The sequence below is a fragment of the Phalangium opilio genome, unplaced genomic scaffold (assembly GCF_054372755.1).
Source record: "Phalangium opilio isolate 3A_F unplaced genomic scaffold, DU_Popi_V2 ptg000329l_1, whole genome shotgun sequence".
NCBI lineage: Eukaryota > Metazoa > Arthropoda > Arachnida > Opiliones > Phalangiidae > Phalangium > Phalangium opilio.
The window spans coordinates 54,802-80,514 of NW_028324226.1; the positions used below are offsets into that span (position 1 = coordinate 54,802).

General features: G+C 37.5%; 2 protein-coding genes and 1 long non-coding RNA gene across 5 annotated transcripts in view; 1 reads left to right on the forward strand and 2 right to left on the reverse strand.

The window, feature by feature from the left end:
* The window catches only part of LOC149610111 (uncharacterized), a 75,063-nt gene that overhangs the window by 46,068 nt on the left and 3,282 nt on the right, over positions 1-25,713 (reverse strand). The window contains exons 2-3 of one of the 2 annotated variants that reach the window (XR_016376513.1): positions 8,373-8,684; positions 7,825-8,188 (exon numbers count right to left, since the gene is read on the reverse strand). This is a non-coding gene — a long non-coding RNA (uncharacterized LOC149610111). Of the gene's footprint in view, positions 1-7,824; positions 8,685-25,713 lie in introns of both variants that reach the window. The other variant, XR_016376512.1, reaches the window with a different exon arrangement.
* LOC149610114 (arginine kinase-like) lies at positions 13,954-23,538 on the forward strand. Of its 2 annotated transcripts, XM_089859628.1 has the most exons (7): positions 13,954-14,112; positions 17,765-17,961; positions 19,942-20,201; positions 20,734-20,882; positions 21,704-21,869; positions 22,310-22,493; positions 22,872-23,538. In XM_089859628.1, exons 1-7 carry the CDS (start codon positions 14,075-14,077, stop codon positions 23,015-23,017), a joined length of 1,140 nt encoding a protein of 379 aa, XP_089715754.1. In that variant the 5' UTR covers positions 13,954-14,074; the 3' UTR covers positions 23,018-23,538. The 2 variants fall into 2 exon arrangements, with proteins under 2 accessions (XP_089715754.1, XP_089715753.1); XM_089859627.1 differs by lacking the exon at positions 13,954-14,112 and having other exon boundaries at positions 17,534-17,961.
* Positions 23,766-25,497, reverse strand: LOC149610115 (uncharacterized). Its single transcript, XM_089859630.1, has 3 exons — positions 25,149-25,497; positions 24,863-25,082; positions 23,766-24,157 (listed from the first exon to the last, which is right to left on the reverse strand). The coding sequence occupies exons 1-3, from the start codon at positions 25,200-25,202 to the stop codon at positions 23,964-23,966; spliced, it is 468 nt and encodes a 155-aa protein (XP_089715756.1). The 5' UTR covers positions 25,203-25,497; the 3' UTR covers positions 23,766-23,963.

Sequence of the window (25,713 nt, forward strand, 5' to 3'; positions counted from 1 at the left end):
CGCAGTAAATACTTCCCTCATTAAAGCTTAACTATTTGCCAAATTGCACTTGTGCATGGATTTTTGTCCCACGTCAAGAAAATCAAGGTTTGTGGGTTTATTGCTAGGGATTTAGCACCACCAAACAGTTATGCGATGCCCATCGGACGTTTGATGAGCGGGAGAGCAAACAAAAAGGCGCATGAGCCTGGAGAGTATCATGTTACATAACTAAAGAAATAATAAGAGGATTCAGAGTGTCATCCTTCTTCTATTATCCATTTCTGCTTATACTTATTATTATTGGTTTGCGCGGGACCTGTCCCTTCTTATAAGAGATCGGAAACCGAATCTCCGCTCTCGAAATCTCACTCTCAGCCAACAACGAGTGCAGTCTATATTGCGTCAAACCACTCATACCCTTAGTGCATGGTGTCCATCGAGGATATCAAAAGTATATAAAAATAAAAATGTTATACATAGTTTTCAGACTAAGATTATTGATACCATTTACACCAGGTTGCCAGGCTACTACTTGCCAAGCAAAGTACGGTACCAAGTAGCGTCGCCTTATGGTGTAAATGGTATCAATCCTCCTTGCCTGAAAACTATGTAAATACTTGTAAAGTTAATTTGAGAAATAGATCATCGTCCCTAATTTCATTGTAATTATTTTCTAATATGAATCATTGTGCCGCTATATCTCCCACACTATCCGCCTCAGGTATTACATATATATACATATTTGTTATATCTATGAATATGAGAGATTATATACGGTACACTCCTTCGGTTATAGACTAGCACTTGAATCGAGAAAGAATAAAATGTTATTGGAATGAAACCTAGCTAGCTCAGTCAAACAGAAAAATAATATTATTGAATGAACGAACAGCTATAGCTAACTTACAATCATAAAAGAGATTTCCGTAAATACACTATTTGTTATACTTTTTTTTTTAATTTAGAGTGCTTATATTAAATATAATATAATACAGGGTGTTTCAAAAAGGAGCTTGTTTAACCGAAGTACAGTCATGGGAAATCAATTTGAGTCAAAAATGTAACTTCTACAACATTTAGTCTTGATGTTCATCCTAAACAAAGGTTCGGATATAATTTTTATATTGAAAATCCCTGACTTTTCACGCAGCTTATCCCTGACCAAATTTTGCCAATATCCCTGACCAAATTTTGTCAATATCTCTGACCAAATTTTGTCAATATCCCTGACCATTTTAAGGTGTCCACTTCATCATATCTGGCTTATATTTAGCATGGCTAGAAGAAAAACAAAATCTCTGACCTATCAATGAGGTTTTGGGACAAAACAAATCCCTAACTTATCCAGGTTCCGTACGAACCATGTAAACAAGCCCTATGGTTGGAGTCTTTTAGGGATGACCACCTAATTTAATTTAGCATCGTCTCTCAGTTTCCTAAATAATTTAAGGGGCCATCCGTAAAACAAATCAATCATAAAACTTCTTTGGGTTCAAAATGTCACAAAATTGATTTCCCATGGACTCTCCTATGGACTTCGGTCCAATCCATTGTTTTGGGAACAACAACACCCTGTATATTATATGATCTAATAATCTTTGTCCCCAATCCAGGAGGTAAAAAGGGGGAGGAGGAACCCGGTATTTCTGAATTTGAGAAAAACGTCGAAAACGGGTGTTGTTTTGACATTTGCCGATTTTCAAACAAAAATAATCTGGGGGAAAAACTCCTCAAAACGAATTTTCTTCAAATCCAAAAAAAAAGAGAAAGAACACTAGAAAGTCAGTCGGATCAAGTGCGTAATATTTCTATTAGCTCCCGTCAAAATATATAAAACCCCTTTCGCCTATTGCTCCCCCCATTGATTTTTGGTCCAATAGGCACAGAACGTTAGCAGTCGACTTTATTTTCCAGCTTATTTTTCAGTTTTCACAACAGAACGTTATCCCAATATATATATATATATATATTTGTTGGATGTAAGTCAAATATTTTTGCGGGGTTTTATATTTTTCTCTTTTTTAAAGGGCAAGTCTCATTTACAATGCACTTTTTAAACTGAGATTTAAAGAGGTAGGGGGTATTTTTCTCTTTAAAATAAGATTAGATTCGTTTAAATTAGTTACATGGTACCAGAAGTGAGATGAGACTAGAAGTGAAGGGCTCTAGTATTGGTAATATAGATCCTGGCACTAGTGAACAAATTTGATGATTTTATGCCGCTTCAATCGCGCCTATACTCAAGAGAGAAAAAAATTGGTTGAGTTCCAAAATGAATTTCTTACCCCCTTCCCCTCAACCTAAAGCCGTGGAACACGGACGCGGGTGCTTGAATCTAGCTCGGCTGTCTACCATCGCGAGCGTCTCACGTTTTGGAGGGGAAATTCTGAAACCTCCACCAGAGGGCCAACAGTTGGTGTGTTATCAAGAATATTCACTTTCGCCGAGTGAAGAATTTGCTAATCTCAGTACTTCTGGTCTCATCTCACTTCTGATGGTACTAAGTAATGGGCATGCTCAATGGCTGGTGTGTTTAAAATTTTACGACTTAAATGAGACTAGTCCTTTAAGAATAATATAAAAAGTCAACTTATTTGGTCGAGAATAAGACGGAATTTTCTTGTTTTGCGCATCCTATTTTGAATAAACGTCGAGTCTTGTAGTTTATTTAACAAATACTAACGGATGGACGCTCGCTTTTCACAAGGATCTCCATTCCGAGTTTGTGTAACTTTCTTTTTATAGTTGGACCGAAAAAAAGATATATATATGAGAACAGCCTCGTCAACACACTCAACACAGAGCAGAGAGAGCAAGCTGCTGACTTCTAAGTCCCTACCCCGGAGTACGAAGATCATGATACAGAAAAGTTTCTAGTCTACTATCGCTTTTTCGTTTGTAAAGTTCCAACCCCTTATTGTTGTTGTTATTTTGTTTGGAAGAAAGCTTAAGTAGAAAACCCGCAAAAAAAAACGAATTCAAACATAAAGAAAATGAAGTCTAACTTGGACATTACCTCAATAATGACATTATGATGTCTTGTTTTTTTTAAATGGGTGGTAGGACCCATGTACAGTGATTTTGAGTTGAAAATGTAGCCTTCTATGACATTTTGCCCTAAGGGTCACCGTTTACAAGTTATGATTAGAGTGTTTTAGGGATGACCCCTAAGTTAAATTAGGTTTGCCTTTCAATTTATTACTTAAACTTAAGGGGTCATCCGTAAAACAACACTTCAATCACACCTTACAAACGGCGTCCATAGAGCAAAATGTCACAAAACATTTTCGACACAAAATCCTTTACACCACCCTTTTTAGAACCCCTTGTTTGTAGTAGAACCCAACCTTGGATGTGAAAGGTCAAAATTGCTTTCAAAATACCCGGCGATAACTCAGGATGAAAAACTGACCACCAGTTTCAAATATTTGTGACTTGTCAATTGAATAGATTTTAAAGTCAACCTTGGATAAAAGCAATTTCCTAATTAATTTCTTAAGCCTTTACCAATAAATTTCGGTGTAAGCTCCAAACCGTTTCTATCCCCGGGCCTTTGTATAAAAAAGGAAAACATAGCTGTGGATAATTGTAGTGGCGAAGTCTTTATTTATGGCTTTACTAATGGTGCAGGGTTGTTTATGTTATAAGGAATGTATACAGCTAATAAGAACCATTGTGTACCCAGTCATTTTCACTCAAAGTATCTAGGCGGGAATTGTGGGAAGACCTAAAGCCTATCATTATGTTTGACGGATTTTAAATCGTGAATAATCTACCATTATGCCTGTTCAATCTTACGCGCTCGCACCCGACCTCGCGTTGCTAAAGAGTGGCCATATTGGGTGGTCTCAGCTTCATTCCTGCTTTAAACCCACCAATATGGCTGCGTAAATTATGCTCCTCCTCCAACTGAAAGCTCTCTATACCAACCAACAAAGTTGCAGTTAGAAAGACTTAAGAATTAAGAGACGTGACGCAAAAATAGTAAGTTCTCGAGTCCGGCCCACAAACCCCGCGTAGTAATTAACATGGAAGATATTTGGCGCACAATGATTCCCATTAGTTGTGTGTATTCCAGAAATAGGGGAGTATACAGAAAGCGTAGGTTGCATTTTTGTTTTTGTAAAAACCAACAAACTCCAATTGTACATAGGGAAAGGGACACAAAGCTCACTCCTTAATTCGACCGTTAAACTTAATTGGGGAGTTTTAGAAGCTGGAATGATACTCCAAAAAGAGAAAGCGAGGATGGAGATGATGGTGAAAAATTCCACTCTCTCTGTGTGTGTGTCTCTATCTCTCTCTAAATTCTATTTCTACGCGAGAGAGGAAGAGAGTTCTACTGTTTCGAATCTCCTAATTGCTCCGGGTTAGCTTTTCCAACCCTATTTCTCTTCTTTCATTCTTTCTCCCTTTGTACATTCGTTCGTACGTCTCTCTTTGGTGATGGGAGAGGCTTAAAGGAAAGTAATTACATCAAAGGAATTGAAACCAGCCTTGCAACATTTTTAGTTTTAGGGGTTTTTTATTTTTATTTTTAGAAAAACAGCGTTTTCAATCATGTAATTTCAGTCATTCTTTCGAACATCATTACTAGAAATATGCGTCGGTAATTTACCGTCTGTAACTTAAAGGTAATTTACCAAATATCGCTGTTAATAACCCTTTTATATCATATCGTAATTTTGCAATGGTAATTTACCAAACAGATATCAAATTTTGGCGCTTAGAGTCAAAACCGTTTGAGACTATAAAAAAATAAACTCATCGTGGTCCAGTTTTCTGTCAAAATTTTTCATTAATTCGGGCTGTTTGAAGCACCACATGAACTAGGTATAAAGTGTTCATAATTCAACGTGGTTTAATAGACAATATACACGTGAAAAAAAATAAATTACCATAAATTACAGACAGAGAGAACGGCAAATCTTTCCCAAAATTATAGTATCGGTAAATTACCATTTTCAAAAATTACTCTAAAACGTTGGCTTAGGCTTAAAAAATTAAAGTAGTCTATTGGGAGAAAATAAAATTGAGAAAGAGAGAGAGATAGCCCACAATTCCAAGTTGAGAAATCTCTTATTATTCCTTTGATATATTATCTTTCGTCTATGTATCCGTTTGTTTTCTCGTGCCGAGCATCTTTAGCGCGTGCCTTTCATTGGCTGAAAGCGTCATTTTTCAAGAAGGAAACCGATGATTTTTCAACTGCTCCCACCCAAATAAAACTGCTAGGATCGGCTAAAAATACTATGGCAGCAACGAACCCAACCACGCTCGCTCGCTTATATCTGTTCCATCTTTCTAATAGCCTTACACTAACCCCACCCCTTTCATCCCTGCAGAGCTATTCCTTTTCTTTCATTGATTTATAAGTCCCGGTATAACATAAGTCAACCGGAAGTCAGAAGACTTCCCTTACGAAGAGGAAACGAAATAGATATAAAAGACAAGAAAATGGCTAGCGGGATTATTCCATCGCGATTAGACTTATACTTAAATTTACAAGAATAAAATATTAACTTACATACATACACTTTTAAAAATTGATGTAGAAATGTTCCGAGTACTTTTTTAAATTTTTTTATCAAGTTTCGAAATACCCTATAGTTAGATAGAGATAAAGAGAGAGAGCAAAAGTTCATTGATAAAAACAATAAGTATACTTCTATCACATATGGATATGTATAAATACTACGAAAATAAAAGGATGATACTCTGTATCCTCTTATTACTTTAGTTATGTAACTTGATTCTACCCAGGCTCATGCACCTTTATCCGTGCTCTCCTAGTCTCCTACTCATCAAACTTCAGATGGGCATCGCACCGTGCAGGGTGCAGTGGCGTCGCTAGGCCTTTTTTGGGGGGGCTATAGCCCCCCCCCCAAATTCCATACTTAGCCCCCCCCCCAAAATAATCCGTAAACCCTACCAAAAAATTGCTGTTAGCAACCTAATATTCTGTAGCAATATATAAAAAAAATTATAATGATATATTCGTTAACTTTCATCTCTGCAGAGATGAATTTCAATATCAAGCAATACAATTTTGAAGAAAAGAACAGATGGAGACAAGTAAAATATTTTATGTTCTTTCAAAGGGAGTCCCAATAGTGTGGGCTAAAAGCTTACCAAAACTAAAAATAAACTTAAGACGAGTGAAAATCCTTCATAATCGGTTCCGTAGTCTTTATCAATAAAAGGTTGTATATCTTTAAAATACGAATAATTTCAAGTTGACACAAATTTACGGATAGTTTTAAAGGTCTACACATTTTCTAATGAACCCATTATGCTATTTTTTTTTATTAATTTCTTAGTTTGCCAAGATTTAGCCCCCCCCCCAAATTTCAAACCCTAGCGACGCTACTGGCAGGGTGAATTTTATAACTGTTTGACCATACTAAATACCCTTCAAACAACCCACAAACCTTGTCTTGACGTGGGACAAAAATCCACAAGCGCACCTGGCAAATGGTTAATGATGAGGGAACTATTTATCGCGTATGTGATTCGGCTTAGTAACCAGATGTTGGGGAGAATCATGTTAAAATTACCCCGCTTTGTGGTGGTACACTTCTCTCGAATAGAAGTATTACATACTTCTGATAATACGTAGTATTTATACATATTCATGGTTCACAGTTCCCATCCTTTGTTGTTGACGCCATGTTGTAAAGTGAGTAGCAAAACGACACTCCTTCCAAACCTCTACACAAACCAACCAATCACAAAAGTATACTTTCTGTTTATTATCTATGAGCATTTGTTAAGGAAGAGTCTGCAGTGTGTTTATTTATCACTTCGTTTATTTCAATTTAAATTTCGAGAGAGATTACTATAAAAGGAGAAAAGGGGAGAACTTCTGAAAAGAGACAAACTTAACCCATTGTCGATAATTAAATTTAAAAAGCTGACAGGATAGATGCAAGCGGAGAAAGAGAACGAGAGAGAGAGAGAGAGAGAGAGAGAGAGAGAGAGAGAGAGAGAGATAGAGAGAGATGCCTTTGGGGGGAAGGTTTCGGGGGGAGGGGGGAAAGGCCAGGCGGAGATTGAGGGTTATAAAATCCAGGACACGTCTAAGAACTTAATTAAAAGAGAAAAATCTTAAAGTAACCTCTAACCCCTTCTCTCCTTATTCCTTTTTTCACCCCCCTACACTCTTGATAAACAAAAAAATAAAAGCGAAACACGGATGAGGAACTTGGATAGAAGAGGGAGAGAGAAAAAGGATGGATACATGAAAAGGGATGGAGAGGAATTGTATACAAGTAGCTAGCTAGCTAGCTTGTTCCTAGGAGATGATAAAAACTCAGGGAAGCTAACCCCCTTAGCGGACAAAACTGGTTCAAAGTAAAGGATAAAAACTATATAGGATGGAGTGACAGAGGATTGGAAATACTTCCCAAAAGGTCGTCAGGGATTTAACTTTAAAGGCCTATAGAAACTGGGGCGGCATCTGGTGGTAAACTCCCATTTCATTTTATTTACTCTCATTCGGATGTTAATCCCCTTTTCAAATATTCAAAGAAGCTTGGTTACAAATATACCCAAAGGATTTCCTAGTATCTTGTATAAAATCACCAGTGTTATGTCTAAAAAGTAGACTGCTGAACGAGGGGTTAAAGGTCATTTTCTCTAATAAGCCTAATTACTCGAGCCCAAATTCTTGTAACACGAAGTGTACAGTACCGTTGGAAAGGGGAGACGTGGGGCTATGACTTATTCAAATCTTCTTAAAAACATAAACCGGGTTCTAATGTCTAAATTAAAACCAAATAATGCGAAAAGCACAGGGACATAACAAAGCGAGCGACAGAAAAACACATAACGGGTACTTACATTTTAACGACGATCGAATCCAAAGATGGTGAAAAATGTCACACACAAAAACGCGCACATACACGATACTAAACTATCACGCGAAAAGTTCACGAACCTAAACTTGCTTTTAAAAACTAACCCGCGACGCGACTTAAAGTGTCTATTTTAATAACAGTTTGGGAAACAGATTGACGCATTTTGACGTTGAATAGAAAGTTCACGATAGATTGTTTGTAGGTTTCCCACCACACTAGGGGTTGGCCCGTAATAAACTTGATCGGTCTCTATTTACTCCAATTAAAATGTTTCAAGGTGACATGATCACGTGACTTCCAGATGCGCACGTTATAGGGAAAGGGACTATGGGACGCTGTGCTTTGACCTGAAAGTTTGTTAATGCGCTCGCAACATTTTGGTACTGCTCGCAAGTTACTATTGGCCTTGCGCATTAGGGTCAGGGACTATGGGACGCAGCGCTCTGACCTGACATCTGGGAAAGGGACTATGGGTCGCGGCGCTCTGACCTTAAAGTTTGCTTATTCGCGTGCTAACTTATATGTACTCACCCACTGCTTCTGGCATCCCGATGAACTCGTGTATAACCGTAATTTGCGTCAAGTTCAAATGTAACCGCACCACAAAAGTCGAAGTTCACGCAAAGTTTAAGAAACCCGATAAAAAAATACCGCGAAAAACAAACGCGTTCGGGAACCATAGTGAGGTCATTTTAGATGTTTAGAACAGTACGGTTTGGTTCCCGCGACCTTCCGTGAAGCTCGGTCGTGCACTAGACCGCCCAATCTTGATCCCTCGCTGATAGCCAAGCGTGATCCTTCCAAGAAATGTCCATCGTGACGTCATTCAGTCAAAAACAAGACCTGAAATTGAAATAAATTCCTTGATTTTAGCTAAACATCAGAATAATAATTACATTAAACTAGTAGTAAATACGCAAATAGCGAATACGTATCTAGTTCCAAATCAAAGTTACGATGTCCCTAAGTAAAACAACAATGAAGAAAATTAAGGAAAGTGATTGCTTAATTACTCAAACCCTGATTGTTGTCAGGGAGCCCACTCTTAAATTTAAATTCCTTATAGGAAAAATAGGAATTTTTTTCCGGAATTATAGGATTTTATAGGAGGAAAATGTGTTTTTATAGGAAAATATAGGACTAAAAATTCTCTAATATAATACAATTTTGGGCTTAAACTATGTAGAAAAATCCCAAAAAATAAAAAATAACAAATTGGATTTTACTTAATTAAAATATAACATAATATAATATATAAAAAATCCTAAGCGAGCTCCACAATTTCGGTGTCTATTCAAATGTGATCTCGATAAAAAAAAAGCTAAATTTTGATAAATTTGATGCTATAAACTATACGAAAACTTCGACTAAGTCAAAAATATAGGATATTATAGGACCATTCATGAAATTATAGGATAATAAAGGACAGGTTCAAAAATGTAGGAATTTATAGGAATTATAGTACCGGGGGGCTCCCTGTAATGTAAATCTAAAAAAAGTGCTTGTAAATCTAAAAAAAAGTGCTTGTAAATCTAAAAAAAAGTGCTTGTAAATCTAAAAAAAAGTGCTTGTAAATCTAAAAAAAAGTGCTTGTAAATCTAAAAAAAAGTGCTTGTAAATCTAAAAAAAAGTGCTTGTAAATCTAAAAAAAAGTGCTTGTAAATCTAAAAAAAAGTGCTTGTAAATCTAAAAAAAGTGCTTGTAAATCTAAAAAAAGTGCTGTAAATCTAAAAAAAGTGCTTGTAAATCTAAAAAAAGTGCTTGTAAATCTAAAAAAAGTGCTTGTAAATCTAAAAAAAGTGCTTGTAAATCTAAAAAAAAGTGCTTGTAAATCTAAAAAAAGTGCTTGTAAATCTAAAAAAAAGTGCTTGTAAATCTAAAAAAAAGTGCTTGTAAATCTAAAAAAAAGTGCTTGTAAATCTAAAAAAAAGTGCTTGTAAATCTAAAAAAAAGTGCTTGTAAATCTAAAAAAAGTGCTTGTAAATCTAAAAAAAAGTGCTTGTAAATCTAAAAAAAAGTGCTTGTAAATCTAAAAAAAAGTGCTTGTAAATCTAAAAAAAAGTGCTTGTAAATCCAAAAAAAAGTGCTTGTAAATCTAAAAAAAGTGCTTGTAAATCTAAAAAAAGTGCTTGTAAATCTAAAAAAAAGTGCTTGTAAATCTAAACAAAAGTGCTTGTAAATCTAAAAAAGTGCTTGTAAATCCAAAAAAAGTGCTTGTAAATCTAAAAAAAAGTGCTTGTAAATCTAAAAAAGTGCTTGTAAATCTAAAAAAAGTGCTTGTAAATCTAAAAAAAGTGCTTGTAATTTTGTAACCCGGAATATTTCGTATCAATAGAAAGACAAGAAATGGGGCAATGACATACCCGAATTATTTCCCTGTATCTTTTATAGAACCATGGTTCTAACAATTAAAAAAATTGAGTTGAGATTGTAAAGATAGAAGGGGAAGACTCAATCCAGGCTGAAAAGGGGCCAGGTTTACAGGTTTACAGGTTTAATTGTTCGCCGTACAATGGTACGCCCTTTTGAAACAGGGCGGCTCCCTACAATTGGGGGAGCGCAGCAGAAGTTAATAAGTCCAACAAAATGCGCAAATGTTTGTGGTGGCAGCGGGGGACGGAAGTCTTGAGACCTATCGGTCCAGATAATGTGGTATGGACGAGTCAGGGTGGGCGCGTCGCCAGGCTTCATTTTTGGTCCACCAGGTCGTGAGGATGGCCCGAACGGCCATGTTAATGCTACGAGCGCCTGTAAAAATGTTTACCCCTCAGCACATCCACGTTCACCGAAAAGACACCCATCTGGAGCATTATTATTATTATAATACAGTCACACAGTTTATCACATGGGAGATTGGAGGGAGATGGAAAACATTCTTTAGGACAAGCATAGTATTTAACATACTATCATTTTTTTTTTTCCATTTCATTCCGAGTTGGAGCAGTCGCTTCCGAAATTAGCGAGTAATCCGAGCGTACGGACTGCAGTTTATCTCGCCTCAGAAAACTGAAAACCACTGACTGAATAACCAAAAAATAAGAAAATTCTTTTCCACTGTAAGAATGCTTTCCGCCTCTATAGCTAGCATCTTTTAGTTACAGATATCAGATATCAATGTTAGCCTTATATTCGCTGCAAAATACGACTGAACTATTGTAAGCCAAAGTTTCTTTGGCAAGGATCTGTTTACGAAATGAACCGAAATAATTCGCAAAAATTAGAAGAAGAAAAAAAACCACCTCAAATGAATTAGCGAATCTATCTATGAAAATATTCATTATGCTGATGAATATTTAGTTAAAAATTCCATTATAAAATTCAATAGAAGAACTTAAGGGTAAAACCAGGAAAAAATACAACTAATAGAAATAACAGTGCCCCCATATATATATATCACATGTTAATCTATACACGGATAATGTGGGCTAGACTTAAGAACCTACTTTAGAGGTGACACCTCATAATTCTGATGCCATTCTACCTGTGATTTCATTGGTTGGTATAGCAACACCAGTTCCGATGAGTGCGCTAGATTCAACACGCAGCTAGCGAGGTAAATTATTCGCGAGGTAAAATTTGTCATACATACCATAGCTCTTCCCACAAAATCCGCCTACACAATGATTCGGATTGTTTAACATTAACTGTATATTCTACTGGTTTTACACTTAAAACTCCTAACGATATAGCTACATATTCATGAAATTATTGAATAAACTATTAAATATAGCTTATGAACCTCTTGAACTAGAAATAAATTTACGAAGCCAAAAAAAAAAGACAACAGGCAAATTCTAATAACTCTACACGGATCCCTTTTGGGGAAATACAAGTTTTAAAAACCCAAAAAGAAGAGACTCGATAGAGGCTTAATTTAAGAACAGAAATGTCACCTTCAACGTCCCCCAAAGTTACCATAATGTACGCTTTCTTTCGTCTAAGGCAATAATTTCTCAATTCTTATCTTAGCCATATTTTAGACCAAGAAATAACCCTTTTATTTTGGCACGAAACAGTATATTATATTGTAAATTTTCCCGCGCGTTACAGAGCGATCGTAACTTTGTAGCCAGCCATAGCTAGCTATCTTACGTAATATAAAAATAATCCGCTAGCCGCAATGCATGCTACTAAGAGATAAGAAAAAGGACGGCCGTGTAAGGTGAAGAAGGTGGATGTTACGTTTAGGGACTAATTCGTCATATATGATCAGCAGAGCTATTTCTACCTCTTCCATTTGGAAGTCGATACAACTGAAGTAAAATTTAGTTCACCCCCAATCACATTAAGAGCTAAAATATGTAGTATAGGGGGTCGGGTAAAGAAGTATATAAAATCGAATTCAGAATAAACTTTGGCGAAATCCGATGTTGAAGTAGTAAAACTAACACTCGAAATCACTCAAACAGATGTGACAACATTTATTCTACAATTCCATATAGGTTCCAAAATCCAAATGCAAACATAGCATATAATATAAAAGGCGCGAAAACCGGGGAGGGGAGGGGTTCAGACTTCAGAGCGAACCCCCTGAACCAACTATTACGATTATTTTAGAGTTTAGACATAAGACCTACAGGATTCCAATGAAATTATTAAGCCTAACTACAAGGTTATTATAATTACTATCTTAAATTACCAACCACGTTCATACTGTGATCATAGCTCTATGTTATCTGAATTGTATTCGGGAAGATAACCTTATCGTGTTATTATATACAAAAATTAATTGGGAAAATTAACCACTATCAATCTCCGGTTTCCGAATTAAAATTTGAACTAATTAGGCAAGTTTAAAACTCTAATATTAATAATAAGTCCTGTATTTGATCTACAAAATGATATCGATTACTTTGATATGCCTAGAAAGTCGAAAATAATTGAATATGAACGCCACTGCACTACAACTGCAAGCAATTATAATTCTCGAGCTAATTTGCATAAATATTAAATACCTACTACAGTAAACTACTCTTTTACTGTAATACCACGGGTTAGTAACAAGGAGCGTAATATATTCATTCAATTCGAAACCGAGTAAAGATGGCTGTAGCTGCTGATTCGGGACTTCTGAATTTAAACCTAATCGATAGTTTATTATCACTTGTTAACTTCCCGCGCTAATGAGAACTATAATCAAAGCTCAGGTATTAACGACGAATAAATGTTTCAAAATATTAATTCATTTTTACACCTAATTAGGGATTTATTTACACAATACAGGGTGTTTCTCCGCCATAAATTAAAGGGTGTTTTGTTCTTAGGGTCAAACTGAGTGGAAAGTGTCTAAAAGAACATGGATGGGGTCTAAGACTTTTAATTACGGAGATATGGTCTGCCAAACATTGATTGGCCCCAAAAACAAGGTAATTGTCACAGATGTGTCGTAATTAGCTTTACGCCCACGTCTACCAATTAAGTAGTACACTTCTGCCATTGAGAAAGGTTCAATATCGTTCTTAGATTGATGTCTTACTCCACATGTAACTATTTCCTTGTTATGGGGCCCAATCAATGTTTGGAAGCCCATATCTCCGTAACTAAATGTTGTAGATCCCATGCATGTTCTTTGCGACATTTTCCACTCAGTTTGACCCTAAGAACGCATCTTCTAATTTATGATAGGCTTATCAGAAACACGCTGTATAATTAATTCGAAGAGCTATGATAAATGTGGTTTTAAAACAATAATTATAAAACTTTACTAAACGAAAATATAATTTATTTCATCTCCAGAAAGTCACAGTGTGATGGCGTTCTACCGTGGGATCAATTTTTGGAAGAGGATGCGGAAGATGGAGGAAGCTGGAGCAGAATGATAACTGCGTCGGCGTCGTGCCCAAAGGAACTATGGGAACCCCGTTAGAAATAAAGGCTTCTGAGAGAAGTGACCATACCAGGGAGTGGAGCCCTATACTAAATTTGCCAGTAAAGACCTAGGTTTACTGAAAACCCCACTAGGGGAGTAGGGTTTGCTCATCCGCTGTAAAACTCCTCAAGGTGTGGGAGTAGGAGTGGTAAAGGTTTGGCTTATGTCTGTCACGAGTTCGCGGATATCTCAGCATCCTAGGAACGTCCTAGCTCCATTCCTACACTGAATTATCTCACTCTCAAAAACTTAACCCTCGGTCTTAATATAATTTAAATATTTTACCCCACCTATCTTAATCATCTTTCCAATTAAATTGATTCTACATTATTACTATATCAGTCTTCGTTCTTTTTCTACTTCCATGTTTTCACTCTGGTATCTATCCTTGACTTTAAAAAGGTAAGATCTATCTTTCCTCTCAATTCCTATATTATTTCAAATCCCGAATCACTATCCAATGATCGTTGTTGTTTAAATTAAGACAAATTCTGATTGGATTGAGTTCGGTAAGCCTAAAGGGTTATTTAAACAACAAGGTCATTTAAAAGTTATTCTTGCCGGTTGTATCGCTCAACTGGGGGCAGACATGTTAGGCTTAAGAAAAGGGAATGGTATTTAACCAGCCAATCACGTCGTAGGTAGGCTAAATGAAGAATTTAGTCTTTGTCCCATTAGGGGATCATGTAGGCACCGAAATATGCAGGGTGTTTCTGATAAGTCTGCCATAAATAAAAGGGTGTGTTCTTAGGGTCGAAATTCATGGAGAGAGTCGAAGAACATGGGGGTTTAAAACATTTAGTTACTTTTAAATGGGTAGTCGTGTACCTACACTGGTAAATTAAAGCTAAATTACTAGTTCCTTTGTTTTTGGGGCCAATCAACAGGGTTAAAAAAACCCGGATTTTTTTAAAAAGCCCAGGCCACCGGGATTTATTGGGTACTTGGGTTTTTTTATCTTTAGCAGCTGTGTGCTGGGTAGAAATTGTTATTCAAACGTAACTGCTAAATAAAAAAGTCTTAAATGCCTCATAAAAAATAATAAATAATATTAAATGGTACTTTTAAAGTGGAAACAACAAATATCTTTAAAATGAAATTATTCTAGCATTTGAATTCATCAAAATTGTAGATCTTAGTGTTGGGTTTTATTAAGTGGGTTTTTTATGGTGGGTAAAACCCAATAAAACCCACGGGTTTTTTTTTGGCTGGGGTTTTTTTTAATTCGAACCCTGCCAATCAATGTTTGGTAGCCCATAACTAAATATTGTAGAACCCAGCATGATCTTTGAGTCACTTTCCACTCAGTTGGACTCAAAGAACACACCTTTTAATTTATGGCAGACTTATCAGAAACACCCTTTATAGTGAAATGATGCGATTACGGTAGATGGTATGACGCCAATTGCTAATTGTTCATTCTATTACACACTAGAATAAAAATATTTTAAAATTCATTGATGAAGTTACTCCGTTACTGACACCAGTGTAATAAAATGGTAGAGCTAGTAAAATCCGAGGTTTATAATTTTAATGAAGATAAAGCGAAAACTTTTAAGCCTATGCTTTAAAGTGCACATTAAAACAAACATCATCAGATGTTTGGATTATGGCCAAGAAAACAGTACACGCAATACGGATAGGGAGGCTTGGCTCTGTCTCTCTCTCTCTAGTGACAATCAGAGAACCTGCCGCGAGGCATTCTGGTATTCAGCTATAGCAGTAGTAGGCAAGGGCAAGTTCAAGACGATACTTTGGCAGCTAGGACAGCAATGAAAGAAAAGAAGCTCAAGAGGAAAGCGAGAGAGAGGGAGAGAGAGTCTATCTTAGACTCCATAGGCTGAACTTTTACAATAACCTTGAGGGAGCCCCACCAACGAATAAATGCCTTAGGTTACGCTCTCTTGCCTACGAGCGAATCTAATTATAAGAGAACATAAGCAAATAATAACTTCCAATAAGTTTAACGCGAGTAACTGTATCCGGCGCTCGAGTCTATGACAACTGGGTGAAAGACATTTGGATGATGACGACAGGGTGTCCGAAAATTGGAAGCGCTACAATTTGGAGGGCTGAAAATTGGATGTCCGACCATTGAAAGAATTTAATTATGGTTGAGTGACAATTGGGTGGCAATGACCTGGCCTAACTAAGCCAAAACTAACCGGACCCCCCCCCCCCCAATTGTTGGACCACCAACTTTCAGCTCTCCAAATTGTCGTGCTCCCAATTATCGGACACCCATGAAGTCGCTGTCACCCAAATGTCTTTCAAACAAATTGGAATGCTCCCGGCGCCCTGGGTTCAAATATCCAAGGCGCCATGGATGACACAATTCTCTGGAACGACCATCACTATTGTGTCCAACCAAGCTTTCGTTTCATTCTTCAGTAACAGTGTATTAATTAAACTTACTGGCGTAATTATTAACTTACAAACAGAGAGATGTACATCTTAGAGACCAAGTTCTAAAATCTAGCTATACCAGACCGGGGTTTTTTGACAAGTCTTTGGCACTGTCCCGAAGTCAAGCTAGAGAAGAAGCTCGCGAACAGATTGTTCGCCCGTCTTAATGGATTATGGTACAGTCCTTTCCTTCACTTGTACAGAAACAAAAAATAAACTAAAATCTTCGAAAGAGAAAGAGATAGACAGAACTAAATTGAGAAATTCTCCATCTGGCATTCCTTATAGAATACCTTCTTCTTAGAATTTTAGTTAAAAAAATTAAGCGCCTATTTTCAAGGTTTTAATTATATCGGGCCTTGGACGTATCAATTTAAAAGAATTAGAAAAAATTACTACAAGGTCCGCTTCGAGATCCTGGAGGCTGGAGCATTGAAATTAATTTGTCCGTACTGAAGCTATTTTGGGATACTCCAATTTCAGCCAATCAGTTTATTGGTAGCATTGTGGATGTTCAGATATCGATTCTTATATTCAGGCGTTCACCAAAAGTTTAGGATGAGGCTAAGCTTGAAATTTCAACCCATCTTTAATCAATATTTATTGAAATTTCAGTCCAACTCCATAAATATAAATTCAAAATCCAAGTTGAAGAAAAATAACTTAAACCCAAAATTTATTGCCAGTCTTTCACCCGTATTAGCACTAGTTACGTTGCGCAGATCTTTAAGTTTAGTCGCAAAGGAATTTTTTCTTTTCTTTCTGGTTTCATCGATTTGTTCGGCACCCTTTACTTAGCGAAGTTAACGTCATGAAAATTTAAAAAGATGATGACAAGAGCGCTAGCTATAGGTTTTTCGGTGTATTTATGAAAGAACGTTCAGGTACACGCCCATATCCTCCTAAAATAACTCGCTTCTCCCAAGCGCACCAGCGTAGGACTCTAAAGGACTACAAGCTTTGACTTCATCCATGGAGCTTAAGAAATATTCCACAAAAATAGGCTTAACTCTCACTTACGACGAAACTAAACCTTTTTCTCAATTGATCGCAATTTCGTTGTACATTACACCCCACCAGAAATAGGCCTACATAAAGTCAGATTTTACCAATGATGCATTGTGAGCGTACAACACCACTCAATTGACGCAAAAATTCAGTAGCTGTCAGTTTTATCAGATACGGGACTTATGAATGACTCGAACGTGGACTAGGTTAGCTATTTTACAAGTATGGTATGGGTGTTTAAAAGTCTGGTGGAATTCTTTGGCTAAGATCCTGATGGGGCATTGGACAGCGAGAATGATATCGGGTGGGTCAGAAGGGAGGGAGGGGGTATCTCTTGTATCCTGGCAGTCAGAGATGCCAGAAAGTGGGGAGAAATTTTTGGGAAAGGTGGCATGGTACGGTGGAGGTGCGGTGGTTGTTGGAAGAGGATGGAGTTTGCGCACTGTCTCTTCTCCAAGACTCCCCAGTCCTAGCTATCCCTTTGGTTAAGGAGTAATGTACAGGTTGATTTGGGAGTAGGGTATCCATCCCATGAGCCCATGCGCGCCATAAAAGCCGGCGTTTTCCCCCAAATAGTTGGTCTCTCTCGTGGAAAAGCATCCGAGAAGAAGTACAAACGCTTCCTCGTTTCTTTACGCAGCGAACTTCCCAGATTTTTCGAAGGCAATATGGTGGACCAAGCAACCACTGACAAATTGGAAGCCGGATGGAAGAAGATCCAAGAAGCTCCGGAATGCAAGCACTTGACCAAGAAAAACCTTACCCGAGAGATTTTCGACCAACTCAAGGGCCTCAAGACCTCCATGGGCTCGACCCTTTTGGACTGTGTCCAATCAGGTAATCAATGACCACACCTGGACCTACCCCCAAAATGATTGGCATGGAACGAAAATTAAAATATCCTAAATATACCTATTTTCCATTGACATTGTCAAAAATCCCAAATGTCAATTAACCAATTTTGATCCAATGTATTTATTACATTTATATAGTAAAGATTGTTTGTTGTTTCATTTTAATTTGATTGTAATTCCTCATTAATTATGAATTTTAATTATATATTTGTTTATGTCATATTTGTCAACTCATTTATTTTTTCCTAACACTTCCTCTTCTCTTTCAATTTTGTTTAATTAAAACAATATATATATATATAATTTTGAAAAATAATTCACGATCAGTTTGAAACTATTCAAAAATACGACACAACCCACAGTCTCTACAAAGACGATTTCCTATTTGAAATTATCTATTAATCCTTCAGATATATTGTAAGGTGAGCTCGCGCAAAAAGGCACTAATTAGTGGATAAACCAATTAAAAAATTCCTGATTGAAGCAGTTAGACTTAATTAACGAAATAAGATAGTACACTTCTTTCAATCACATCAGATAACTGCCACCCGTTTCCCTAATCTCCGCTAGGAAATCTCTTATCAATTACTTGAAGAACCCATTGATACTAAACCTCCCATCTTCGGAGACAAGACTCGCGAGTCCCTAGACAGTATGGCGACAATTTCCAAGGAACCTTTTTTCCCGTGACCTCAATCCCTTGATGCAAACTTGGGCCTTTGGGCATCTAAACCTTCTACTAAAGGGACCCTAAACGTCTACAATGTCAAAATTATTTGTGGAATGCAATCCGAGAGCGAGCAAGAGAGAGCGAGGGCTTCTGACTGATCTTGAGCTTCCTTAAAATCAATAACCATCCTTTTGCTATGTACATCCCTCCGGTTACAACGGGATCGTTTCTATGGCAACGGAATGTTCTCTTCTTTAAAAAAAAACGATCCAAATCCATTCTAGCTAGCTAGCTAATCATACAATGCAGGCGGTATTTAGGAAGGGGGATCGATTTTGGGTGTAATTTATAATAGAAAAATATTCGAGAGGTATTTAATCTTTTTGTGCAGTGATTTAAGACTTGGCTTCTGAATTTTTTTCAAAGATATTACAGAACCTTAGGTAGGTAGTAAGTCTTTTGGCGCGAATCCAGACAACTCAAAGTCACAGTCAGGGACATTTAAGACAAGGTTTTTTAGTTTTGGGACTTGGTTTCTTGCAGGAATTAAGGATAGGTAATTAAATAACAGGAAAAAAATTTAACAGTCTTATTTAATAGCTTGACAATAAGCGAGAAAGAGATACAAGTGCCCCACCCGTAAGTATAGTGTTTAAAACCACTTGCCACAGCAAAAGCGGCTATAAAACTAGAGTTTAAAAATAGTACTAACTACAAGTAGAGAAAAGGAAGAGAAGCTGATAGAACGAATATTTGCCAAGTGTTCTCTTTTCCCCCGTACTAGAGTTATTTAGAGTGTTTTATTTTTTCTCTCTTTCCCTCTCTCTCGCTTTCTCTCTTTCTGAGAGGTGAGCGTGTGTGGCTCTGGCTTTATTTGGCTAGCCTCTAAAATCCCCGCCAACTTTATAATAGTATTACATATATATATACTATGTACTTCTTAACGGAGAGAGAAAAGAAACTGCCTTAGGCCTAACGAGTATTTGTCTTCCAAAGGTGAAAATATGAATAGTTTCTGGCCAATTTAACGGCGGAAGAAAAAAAAACCTGGAAGAGGTTGCGCGTACAATAAGTTCTCTCGGGGTTCTAAAAATAGAATTTAAAAAGGAAAAAGAAAAAGAAAGCATCCCGAGGCATTTATACGCTTCGTTAAAGAGAAAGAAACAGTCTGTTTTATCTCAGTGGTTGTTAAAAAAACCACCGTCGTCAGCGAAAAGAATTATACAAACAAAAGATCCTACTTGGGTTAATTAAAAAACCGAGACTTACTTGAACTTTATTTATTTTCTTTAGGTTACGCTAACTTGGACGCCCAAATCGGTATCTACGCTCCTGATCCCGATGCCTACACCGTCTTCTCTCCATTGTTCGACAAGATCATCGAAGATTACCATATGGGATTCAAGCCAACTGACAAGCAACCCGCCCCCGACTTCGGTGACATCGAGACTTTGACTGACTTGGACCCCACCAACGAATTCATCATCTCTACTCGTGTCCGTTGCGGTCGTACCCTCAATGGATACCCCATGAACCCTTGTTTGACCGAGGCCGTAAGTTACAACCCATCTAATCACGTGACATTTCCCGCTTTTTAAAAAAAATCCCGTCTCACGCGGTGTTCCACCAAGGGTACTTAGGTTCTGTGGGAAATCAATTTTGAGTCGAAAATTTAACCTCTATGACATTTTGAGCTTAAGGGCCAGCCTGGACAACCTATGAATAAAGTGTTTTATCTATGACCCCTTCATTAAGGTAGCACCGTCTTTCAGTTTCTTAAAGGCAACTCACTGTTTCAATTTCTGATTTCAGATTTTTACGGATATGACCCCCCCCCTTAAATTTAATTAAGAAACTGAAAGACAATGCCAATTTAATTAAGGGGTCATACCTAAAACACTACAATCACAACTTGTAAAGAGGGTCCCTTGGGTCAAAATGTTATTGACGTTACATTTTCGACTCAAAATCAATAATCCAAACAACCCACTGAACTTGGGTTCTACCGTCATTTAAGGAACCCCCTGTATTAATTTAATTACCCACCCCGATAAATTTAATTCAAGTACGATATTGTGTTTATAGCAATACGCCGAGATGGAGAAGAGGGTGAGTGAAACGCTGAGCTCTCTGGATGGCGAACACAAGGGATCTTACTACCCCTTGACCGGAATGGACGAAGCCACCAAGCAAAAGCTCATCGATGATCATTTCCTCTTCAAGGAAGGAGATAGGTCAGTTAGACCAATCCATAAATCACCTTTCCTTTCTCTCCAACCAAAAGGCAAAGCTATAAGCACACAACCTGACCCTAAACCCAGCCCAACTGAAAACCATTATGAATAATTCGTACTATACCAACGAACAAACTGATTTAGGAAACATCCTTTCGCTAAAGACTTAAACTAGTCTTTTATCACCCCAAAAGGCAGAGCAGTACCGCACGCTATTAAAAGATAGATACATACATACACCGAGAATATAACAGTGCCAATTTAACCCGAGATCACTGTCAAAGGCTTACAAGACCCCTGTAGTTCCCTTTTCTTTTCCCCGAGTAATAAAGGTGGGCGACTATAGAAAACGCGGTTCAAGGCTTATTTTTGAGCATTCTCGTCTTGGGTTTTTACGTGAGGTAATAGTAATACTTGGGATTAGAGGTTTGCTATCTGGTCAGGACTCCCACGCAATCACGACAACTGTTATTAATGCTCTTGGGTATACGGAGACACGCGTCAGCTATTAACGATCAAATGGGTGTTGAGGGAAACAACGCCTTATCGCCTTAAATATTTGCCAAAATGACAAATGGTTACGTGCCTCAATGTGTTTACGCTTTTAGCTTGCTTACTTTCACAATCACCCTTATTAGATATAATTACGTCGCATATTAAACTTTACAACTGTTGAATGCCCCTATTTTTTAAGCCTCATTTACAGATTAAGCCTACTGTCGGTAATCTTTACCACATAGAACCCTAAACAGATTAGTTTAATTTTAATTGCACACAAAGGTTTTGATAATTATAAATAAATAACTTGTAAATTATTATAGGTTCTTGCAAGCCGCTAACGCTTGCCGTTACTGGCCCACTGGTCGCGGTATCTTCCACAACGACACGAAGACCTTCTTGGTTTGGTGCAACGAAGAGGATCATCTTAGGATCATCTCCATGCAAATGGGAGGCAATGTCAAGCAAGTCTACAAGAGGATGGTTGACGTAAGTAGGCACTTGCCTAAGGGTCCTATGAGTGGCCCCATGTTTTTTATTAACTGGGTGTTAAAAGCGTGGTATGACCGAGGTACAGTGGGTTCTATGGACCACTTCGAGTCAAAAATGGAATTTCTATAGGCAAATGTTTACAAGTTATGAATGGAGAGTTTTACGGATAACCCCTTCATAAATAATAAACTAAAAAAGAAAAATAAGGGGTCATCCGTAAATCATAACTCGTAAAAGGTGTTCCTCAGGGCAAAATATCATGGAAGTTACATTTTCGACACAAAATGTCACATTGAACCCATTCTACTTGGGTCCTACTATCCCTTACAGGAACACCCTGCATTTATTTGAATATGGGGCCCATTGAGTACTGGATGTACTTGTAATAATCTTAAAACATTCCCCAAGTAATTAACCTTAATTACGCACAATTACAGGGTTTGAAGAAAATCGAAACCAAGCTTCCTTTCGCTCACCACGACCGATTGGGTTTCTTGACGTTCTGCCCGACTAACTTGGGTACCACCATTCGCGCTAGTGTTCACATTAAGCTTCCCAAGATCGCTAAGGATCAGCATTCCCTCGAACAAGTAGCCAACAAGTACAACCTCCAAGTCAGAGGTAAATGAAACAACGTCGTCCCAGGGATAGATTTAATTTTAGAAATAGGAATGGAGAACAGAGTAATCTGGGCGCGCGTCAAAGTCCCGGACCCCCTTCCTCGGGAAGAAGGGGTTGAAAGAAGAGGCGGGTCATAGCGAGAGAGGTAAAAAGGAATTACGTATTTTTCGCCGTCCCCGTCAGCAACGTCATCAAAACGGAGTTTAAGTAAGGCAATAAGATAATTTAAACATTTCGTTGTATACGTGTTGGAGGAAGGGGCTCTATACTGGGCTATGAGTTGGACCGTTCTCCATTCCTACTTCTAAAATTAAATCTATCCCTGGTCGTCCTTTATATTTCCATAATTCTAAATTTATCTTTTCTAACTCTACATAGGAACCCGTGGTGAGCACACGGAGAGTGAAGGTGGAGTCTATGACGTTTCCAACAAGCGTCGTATCGGTTTGACCGAGTACCAAGCCGTCAAGGAAATGCACGATGGCATCCTTGAGCTCATCAAGTTGGAGAAGGCCGCTGCCTAAATTTTAATCTTATTTTTCATCGCGTCAAATAAACAAATATATATATATATACATCAATAAACAAACAAAGAAATTATTGAAAATTGATCTCTCCCGATTTCCGAAGACAGTGGGAGGGAGTAATAAATAATTTAAAACCCCCCACTATCCAAAAAAAATCATGTCTTTAAAAACGACATTAGGAAATTTTTTTTAACTAATATTATTTTTTATTTTGAAATTTTACGCCTTTATTTTAAAAAAACCCTTATTTATTTTAATTTAATTTTAACTTCACCGCGAATATTTCAATAAAATTAATATTAAGAAGTTAAAAAAAAGTTCCCAATGTCGCTACTAAAGAATTCACGGAAATTTCATTAAAAAAATGTCCCCCCTCCCTTTCCAAGAAATTGCAAAAACAAAAAATAAAATTGTTTTATAAAAACAAAATGTTCTACTAGATTTTCATTTTTACAAATTAAATTTAACCCAAATAATAAAATAACAAACGCGATGTTTTTCACTAAAAAAAAACAAAACAGAGAGAGAGAGAGAGAGAACGAGAGTAACTATACTAACCAAAATAACTAACCATTTGTAATAGTTGAAACGGTTTAGCTCCTATTTTTAGAAGTTATTTAGCCATAAATTTTTCAGGGTGCTAAACTATAAATTGGCTTTTAATTCGATAGCATTTTTGGCTCTGGCAGCGAATTTTGCGAAATTTAGGGAAAATATTCGAATTAATCAAAAAAAAAGGAGAACGTCGCTATAGGATATATTTATTCAATATGTCTATGTACAGTTTGGTTTGCTAATTATGTAAAATTATAAAGAAAGAAAAACCATTAAACAAAGAAAGACAAACACAAAAGAAATATCTACTTTGAATAATTAATTGGCAGTGACACAGTTTGCACTAATTATTTATTAAAATTAATATTTTTAATAAGATTGATATCATTTAGACCAGGACTGGTGGAGAACATCTTCGTCCGATATAACAACCGGGTTTCAAATCAGTTGGACAACACAACATGGGTATATTTCCCGCTCCTAGGGGACAATCCTCGTCAACGCGACAATCGTCGGATGGCAACATATAAGGACAGGCGACATTGGCGCCTTTCGGAGGCGGGTACCGTGGTTCACACATCCCTACATCGGAACAATTAGGTTAAAACGACATACCATTTCGACGAAAAAAAAACGTATTAGGCAACCCTAATAACTTATTCCATTTACTACTCTGGGCCGCTCTGAAACATTTTGCGTGTTTCATTAATAGATCTAGATCAGCTCGCGCTCGGATTTCCTTTAATTTTATAGCGTTTTCCATTGGGGTAATCCGGGCACTCTTGGAGCGCTCTATTGGGGAAAAACTAGCGGTTACGAGACGGAGCCGCGCCTTCCATTGTCCAAATCGCTCCCCGATCCCGGTTTGCTCTAGGATTGATCCCAACCGCTCCGACTCTAGAGACGGAGCGACCAAAATCGAGCGCCTGATAACGTCTCAAAACCGCTCTGAAAAAAACTTTCGTCTTTCATTGGGAGCAACTTGATTCTGTCCTCCGAGCTATAGCGACGACGTATCAACAAAATACGGAGCGCTCTCAGGCGACCCCAATGGAAAACGCTATTAGTTACGGAGTGTTAGACCCGAGATCCGTTGTGAGCTGTCTTTTTATACAGATCGGTTCTGAACGGATCTCGGGTTTATGGAAGACGTGAATCCGAGGGAGAGGTTATCTAGACTTACAAATGTAACACAAAAAATCTATCAGAGCACTATGAAAGCGTTCCGAGTAGTCCATTGGAATTCGTCATTAGTTAACATCGATATGGTCGATTTCTTAGACATACCTATTTTGGTGGGTCGTAAAATTTGATTGTTTGACTGACGAGGGCAAATACCCCTGCTTTGCATCAAGGGCAAATGTTGGCGATGAACGCAACATTGACTGGGTAAGAACGGACTTAACTGGGCGCAACAACCCCCGGCTCCGCAATCGGAGTTGGATCGGCAAGGACTCCAACCGCAAGGACAAGTGGAACCCAAAACGGGACCGGGTTGGCTGACGCACTAAAAACAATACCCTCCCTAAGTACTTAACACTTTGGGAAAGACTTAAACATTGAAAAAATCTACCTGAACCAAGAATACAGTGGCGGCTAAAGACAGAAGTAACAATGCCGATTTCATAATTAGGCGCTCGAGTCCGATTATCTCTTTCGACACTACGAAAACTCTTTCTAGTCTTTTGTAAATTTCCCGAGGGAAGTTAAGGGTTTATATACTATGAAGGGGCTAGATAATACTCAGGATGTCGAGAGTGACAATGTTGATAAAAGAAAAATATTGTCTAAAGTTATCATCATTTCCCAGAAAAAGACCTTTCTTAAAATTTAAAACATATCCGCCGGAAGAAGAATTTTCCCGTTTCCGCACGATAAAGAATTATAAAGAAACTAAAACCGCATCTATATACTTTTGCTAAAACTTGTGTGGCGCGCATAAAATTAAACAGAAAAAAAAAACAGACAAAAAGACAGACAATGTTTAAACTCCAATTAGCCATAGCTCACTCGAGGTGGCGTCCCAAGGTTCTAAAAATTACATCAGCTTATTTTCATCTTTAGAGAACTCTCTAAACATTTTTACAAAACACTAAACAGCAACAACAAATAGTTTTAAGTTAATATTAAAACTAAGA

What these genes read in the sequence shown, in the direction of transcription:
- LOC149610114 (XM_089859627.1), top strand. Translation starts at nt 17,664, where the DNA reads ATGCGCGCCATAAAAGCCGGCGTTTTCCCCCAAATAGTTGGTCTCTCT. An exon ending in ACCCTTGTTTGACCGAGGCC is followed by an intron (nt 20,202 to 20,733) that starts GTAAGTTACAAC and finishes TTGTGTTTATAG; the next exon opens with CAATACGCCGAGATGGAGAA. An exon ending in CTCTTCAAGGAAGGAGATAG is followed by an intron (nt 20,883 to 21,703) that starts GTCAGTTAGACC and finishes AAATTATTATAG; the next exon opens with GTTCTTGCAAGCCGCTAACG.
- LOC149610115 (XM_089859630.1), bottom strand. Translation starts at nt 25,202, where the DNA reads ATGAAATCGGCATTGTTACTTCTGTCTTTAGCCGCCACTGTATTCTTG. An exon ending in CCACTGTATTCTTGGTTCAG is followed by an intron (nt 25,083 to 25,148) that starts GTAGATTTTTTC and finishes TATTGTTTTTAG; the next exon opens with TGCGTCAGCCAACCCGGTCC. An exon ending in TTTACGACCCACCAAAATAG is followed by an intron (nt 24,158 to 24,862) that starts GTATGTCTAAGA and finishes GTTCCGATGTAG; the next exon opens with GGATGTGTGAACCACGGTAC.